The 6,745-nt window shown below is 34.8% G+C and overlaps 1 protein-coding gene across 3 annotated transcripts in view; it reads left to right on the forward strand.

Moving 5' to 3' along the window:
* Agbl4 (ATP/GTP binding protein like 4) overlaps nt 1-6,745 on the forward strand; it is a 1,180,502-nt gene that overhangs the window by 517,761 nt on the left and 655,996 nt on the right. For all 3 annotated transcript variants that reach the window (XM_021199658.2, XM_021199659.1, XM_021199657.1), the window contains exon 4: nt 5,904-5,998. In XM_021199658.2, the coding sequence (XP_021055317.1) occupies nt 5,904-5,998 (95 nt within the window). The remainder of the gene's footprint in view (nt 1-5,903; nt 5,999-6,745) is intronic.

Genomic DNA, 6,745 nt, shown 5'->3' on the forward strand with positions numbered 1-6,745 from the left:
GATTGGTGATTTAGTCCCAGGAAGCTCTGGGGGTACTGGTTAGTTCATATTGTTGTTCCTCCTATGGGGCTGCAAACCCCTTCAGCTCCTTGGGTACTTTCTCTAGCTCCTTCATTGGGGACCCTGTGCTCCGTCCAATGGATGACTGTGAGCATTCACTTCTGTATTAGTTGGGCACTGGCAGAGCCTCTCAGGAGACAGATATATCAGGCTCCTGTCAGCAAAATCTTGTTGGCATTTCAATAGTGTCTGTGTTTGGTGGTTGTTTATGGGATGGATCCCCAAGTGGGGCAGTCTCTGGATGGTCATTCCTTCAGTCTTTTCTCCAAACTTTGTCTCTGTAACTCCTTCCATGGGTATTTCATTCCCCTTCTAAGAAGGATCCAAGTATCCACACTTTGGTCTTCCTTCTTGAGTTTCATGTGTTTTGCAAATTGTATCTTTCCAATAGTCAAAACTGCAATGAGAACTCTGCCAGTCTCCCAAGTGTCACCAATTAATAGCTCTTAGATATTAACCAGAGTTTCTCCTACTCAGAGCACATTCCTAAAGGTTGTAAAACAATTAACCAAAGGTCATAAAAGGAGAACTAATGAATTTATTATAGGTGCTAGGACAGAAGATAAAATATTGACTGGGTTTATCTATACAAAACTTCACTNATAACTTAGTTATGGTTTTATACTTTCAACGAACCTGTGGAGCTGTCACAGGTGATGAATGTTTAGCCAGATAATTACTCCTAATGGATATGCATGTAAACATTCTCTGTAGTAAACTTCTAATTCAATTTATGATTTGATTTTTTGTGTGAACTTGTGATGAACTTTGTAAACTTCTAATTCAATTTATGATTTGATTTTTGTGTAAACTTGTGATAAACTTTGTAATATGTGATTATGTATTCTGAAAGATGTGTAAGTACTGAGGACAAAGAGATGAAAAGGAAAGAGAGAAGAATTTTTTTGCCTTTCCCCACTTAGACTAGAATTTTTTTCCCTTTTCCCACTTAGAAGAATTTTTTCCTTTCCTTGCTTAGGATCTTTCTGCTTTTTGCTTTAGATAGCTTTCATATGAAACTTTTTACAACTTAGTAATAAATGCTATAATCATTTTCTAAGTGTGCCTTTTTCTTGCTGCATCTTCCAACTAACAGGCTGAAAGTTAGAGCCCAGCAGTTCCTGCTGAGATAGAACAAAGGCCACATTGCTTAATCCTCTGCTGTTGGGCCACTGGCATTAATCACCTAAACCAGCAGTCTTTTAGCCGCAGGAAGAGAAGAAAGTTTTCAGGACTTTTTATCATCAGCATTTCAGTATAGTTAGAGAGCTAGAATGCCCTGAGACCCTCAGACTATAAAGCCATCACCAGAGTCCTACTCTGTGCCTAAACCACTACCCTCTCCAGGCTGGGAGGCTCGCAGCAGAAAACTTAGAGTATGTTTGAGCTCTTCAAAATTCACAACCATTTTGAAATATGGTTTTATTTTTATGACTTGATATATGATTAATTGTAATAATATTTGTTTTGTGCTCATATACATACTTAATTTTTATAGCTATCCTCTATTTACTTGACAGTTTTCACATTTATTGATGACAGAGAGTTTGTTTGTAAACCATCTGTGATTAATTGTATTAGTTATGAGATTTGAATACTCTATATCTTATTAAAGAGTTTCATGTCTGCTCAGCCAGTTACTAATTTAAGTTTATTTAATTGTTTATTTGTTGGCTTTTTTCCTGTGGTATGGTTAATTCTCTCTCTCTCTGTCTCTCTCTGTCTTTCTGTCTCTTTGTCTCTCTGTCTCTCTGTCTCTCTCTCTCTCTCTCACACACACACACACACACACACACACAGTTTTTAATAAAAAATAAGCCCCCAAATAAGGAAAAGGAGTAAAAGAACACTTAACAAGCAAGGATGTAGGCCAGAGAGCTGAGAAACAAGATTAGAAGCTAAAATATTTATGTTCAGTTCCTAAAAAGGAATTTTGCTTAATTTGGGGTGATAGTCAATCAGTGGTTTTCTGGTCTCATACTTTTATTTCTTTTATTTTGCATTTTATCTAGTTTGCTTTCAAATAGCTGTCTTTACTTTTCTCTTTATGTTTTCAAATATCCTGCTTTGGATGGTCACGCAGTTCCTGGATCTGAATATCTGTGCCTTTTACCAGTCCTGAGCCCATACTCAGACATTTTTCTCTTTTTGCCCAAACCACTTTATCATGTCTCTTTTTAGTCAATATTTTAAAAATTGGATATTTTATTTATTTACATTTCAAATATCATCCTTTTTCCCAGTTTCCCCTCTGCAAACCCCCTATCCCATCCCCCCAACCCTGCTTCTGTGAGGGTGCTCCCCACCCACCCACCCACTCCTGCCTCACTGCCCTAGCATTCCTATACACTGGGCGACAAGCTTTCATAGGATTTTTTAAAAAGATGTATTTATTTATGTATATGAATACAATGTTACTCTCTTCAGGCACACCAAAAGAGGGCATCAGATCCCATTACAGATGGTTGTGAGCTACCATGTGGTTGTTGGGAATTGAATTCAGGACCTCTGGAAGAGCAGTCAATGATCTTAACCACTGAGCCATCTCTCCAGACCCTTAGTCAACTTTTAATGAGATGCATTTAGAACTTTATTTCCTCCCACTTTATATCTTGTTAACATTTTATAACTTGTTCTGTATTCTTAATTCTGGATTTCTTCAGGTATTTCTTATAGATTATTAATTATTCTTACAGTAACATTTATTATGCATTTTAACCTGAGAGATGGATATTGAAATTCAACTGCATTTTTTTAAGTTAGTGAGTAGGGTTTTGTTGTTGATGATGGTGTTCTCGAAAAAAAAAAAAAAAAAAAAAAAACTTATTTAAATGCATAAAAATACTTTGTACCTTACCAGAGTTGTGTAATCTAAAATCCTTTGTGATCCTCTTATTCAGCTTTTTTTTTTTTTTTTTTTTTTTTTCTGATCATTCCGATTAGTGTTCATTGTTTGTGCTGTCATTACCTATGTGCCCTTGGTCCTGTTCTTTTGAGCTTAAGGTGAGTCAGAACATGAAAACCAGGGGAAAGCACATTAGAAGAGACTGGCCACTTCCTAGCTTACAGGAGATGGAGAGCTATAGAAGGGCCAGGGAGTGTGCATCTTTCTTTGGAATGCTCCCAAAGTCCTGCTTGCTCAAACTTGGCTCCAGGTCTTACTTCCCATCAAGCTCTCAAAATGACAGCATTTTGGAATCCAGTGGTGGCGCACACCTTTAATCCAGCACTCGGGAGGCAGAGGCTTGTAGATTTCTGAGTTCGAGGCCAGCCTGGTCTACAGAGTAAGTTCCAGAGAAACCCTTTCTTGAAAAAAAAAAAAAAAAAAAAAAAAAGGAATCTCATCCAGTGGTGATATTAGAGTATTTAGGATACATCCTCCTCCCCAAATCCCACAAGATAGCAAAACTTCCCCCCCATAGTCCAGCCTAAGAGTAACATTTGATTTTCAAACTACAACAATGAGAAGTCACAGATAGCTTTTGTCTTGTTAAGTTTATTACTTTCAAGTAAACAAGAAATTGATCAAATGTCAGAAACTCTGTGGTTGGAATCTAAGAGTCTGTAGGTCTCAGAACTTTTGCAAGTGATTCTAACTTACAAGGTAGACTAATATGAATGAGATGACTAACTAGAATCTACTGTATAATACATACATAGTGAGATCATTAGATAATGCTTTTTTTAAAGCAGAAGATTTCTCATCCTTATTATTTTATTCTTATCACCAATTGCTGCCTTGCTGAACGTGTGGGTAGCATTTTCTAGCCAATGCATGGAGTGAGAATATTAGGGGATATGGAATCCTGCACCAGACATATGAGCCTTTACAGTAAAAGCAACCTGAAACTTCAATCCCAATTCCACCATTTACAGGCATGGAGACTTTTTCACAGGATAAAGGCAAAAAGCCTGGCTATTATTAGTTTACTTTTCACACTGTTTTTGAGTTGAAATATATAACTTTTGTTCAAGAATGTAATAGTGAAGAAATATAAAATATTTAAAATACTTGAAAAAAATTTAATCATGTTAGTTAATGTAATAAATAATACTAATTCATAAACATTCCACTTACTTTTCACCTTTTAATTTCAGCTTTGTGTGTTTGTATCATTTTTGTTAGCTTTATCCCTTTATTGATAATCTAGCTCCTGTATATATACAATATATATTCCATGTTCAGTGGAAATGTATTTGACACTCAAAATCTCAAAAGAAAAAAAAGGGATTATGCTTTATGCAGTTTGAGGGTGATTTGTCCCCTTGATATTGATTTTCTTAAATCAGACCAAGACCTTGGGAAAAGTAATTGAACTGACAACCAGCAGGTCTATGTTATTAATAATGGAGCAGCCTTAGACATTCTAGATGACTTAATATAATGACAGATGGAGGTCTGACATGTCTGGAGTTGGGGTCAAAAACTGGGTTTTGAAGAGAAGTGAAAACACAAGTTATTCCTAAGAACTCATTTCATGGAATAAAGCCACTTATAATAGTTCCAAACACAAAGACCATGATCTTTATTTTTTAATAAAACATAGTTTTGAAAGTTTAAAACTTACTATCATATTTCATTTCCTCCTTATTTAAAAAAACTAATCTACTAATAGATAAATTATCTTAGAACCTTAATAACAACTCCTCAAAGATAAAATTTTTTGCTGTCTTACTTTTTTATCTACTGGATTCAAATATAAGTTCTATCATCTATGGCTTTCAACAAGTTAAGTAGACTCTCAGAGATTCAGTTCCCATATCTGTAAAATGGAAAAATAATTGCTTTAATTATAGTTATGAAAGAATCTACAAGATCTCTTTTGTAAAACTTATATTACATCTGGCATGTCAATATTTGATAAATAAAATATCCCATGAATTTTTATATCTTATCTTTTCACCATAAGTGTAGAGAAAGGCTAGAAAATGGTAATCTCTCACAACTTATTTCTTTCCTCTTTATATTCTAGTTGCCTAAGCCCTAGTCTTCTGGTGTCATGGAATATTTCAGTGGTATCAGATGTATTTCAATCTATTTTATCTTTTGTTCACAATCTCTTATGTCTCCTTATGCAAATGTGTTCATTAAGACAAAGATATCTAGACTCTACACTCCACTCCACTTTTGTAAGCATCAAACATCAAGAGTAGATGGCTTACTCAAGCATCTATAGTTATACAATGTGTGCTGATTTTAGGGTTGAGCACAGAGTATAGCATGGAGGAAGTACAGAAGAGGAAAGGTGTCTCTAAGTCTAGTCAAAGAATTTTCAAGTAGTTGGAGGATATTTTTGTTGTAATTTTGTACAGAGTATCTTTTGTCTCATTAACATCAAATGTCTACCTTTACCTAATGATAGTATTGATTTTCAGGAAAATTGTAAGTTTTTCTAGAGAAGAATGGAAAAATATTACCTAAAGTTTATATTGAATCCTGTATTTCCTAGTCTAGCCACTATACATACATTAACTCCTTTATTTCCCATCAGAAACCCACTTAGGTAGATACAATTCCTACCATTTATCAACATGGGAATCATTAACTCATAATACAACATTAAAAAAATGTAAAGTGTTAGTGTTAGAAATAAATATCAGGTTTTCAGGGCTTCAAAACTAATTAAGTGGAAGTCAGTTGTAATTAGTTCTAAAAGAATAAGATCTGTAAGCTGACAGGTTCACTCAGCACAAACAAGTTACAATTCTTGATCACTATTGCACTGTGGGGTGCTTGTCTGTGCAGCTTCCTTTAACCTTACTTGTGATTTTCTCTGTTTAATTTATCAAAAAATGGTAATTTGCATAGCAAGATTTCTGATAAATTTCTGCTTCTTTTACAGAGGGTAATTTTCAACATCGTTAACTTCAGTAAAACCAAGAGTCTTTACAGAGATGGGATGGCACCAATGGTGAAATCTACCAGCAGACCAAAATGGTAAGTGATGATGTGATCCATTTCTGAGCAGAAAATCTGACTAGTTGCTTATGCTTACCTTTTGCATAGTTGGTGCACACCTTCCTTATAGCTGAGGATCATGAATCAGAGGAGTTTCTAGATGGTTATTATCTGAGCTTTATGTACTGTGCTTTCAGAATATTGGGAACTTGGTTCCATGCTGAGTAGAAAGAAACTTTTGTTATGGGAGTAGTTATAGTATGATGTGTGGTAAAATTCTTATCTTATTTTAATGTATTATGTATTATTGGAAATATAATTAAAATTGAACCTCCACCCATTCCCCTTTTTTTGGTCTACTTTAGATATAGACGATGTGTAGGAAAACATTGGAAACTGAAGTTTAGCCCATCCCATAATCTGTGGGTCACATGCATCCTGGAATAGATGTGAATGCAGCACATTTATAGATGACAGTGTCATGTCACAAAAATGGTTGGACACTCCTTTCTTCTTTTCTTCATTCCTCCCTTCTATTGTGTGTGTTGGTATTCTTTGTAGACATTGTATTTGTATGGATGTTAAGAGTTTTTATTAGTCCCATCATGATATGTAGAGGAGAGGGATTAGATATGATTGCCTACTAATTGTAATGATGATGAGACCAATAATAATAATAATAATAATAATAACTACACTAATTGTCGAGACCTCATACTCTTCCAAACATTTTCCTTTTATAGCTAGCATTTTCATATTTTGTAAGAGTTTTTTTTTTTTTTTTTT

This window comes from Mus pahari, chromosome 6 (assembly GCF_900095145.1).
Source record: "Mus pahari chromosome 6, PAHARI_EIJ_v1.1, whole genome shotgun sequence".
Classification (NCBI taxonomy): domain Eukaryota; kingdom Metazoa; phylum Chordata; class Mammalia; order Rodentia; family Muridae; genus Mus; species Mus pahari.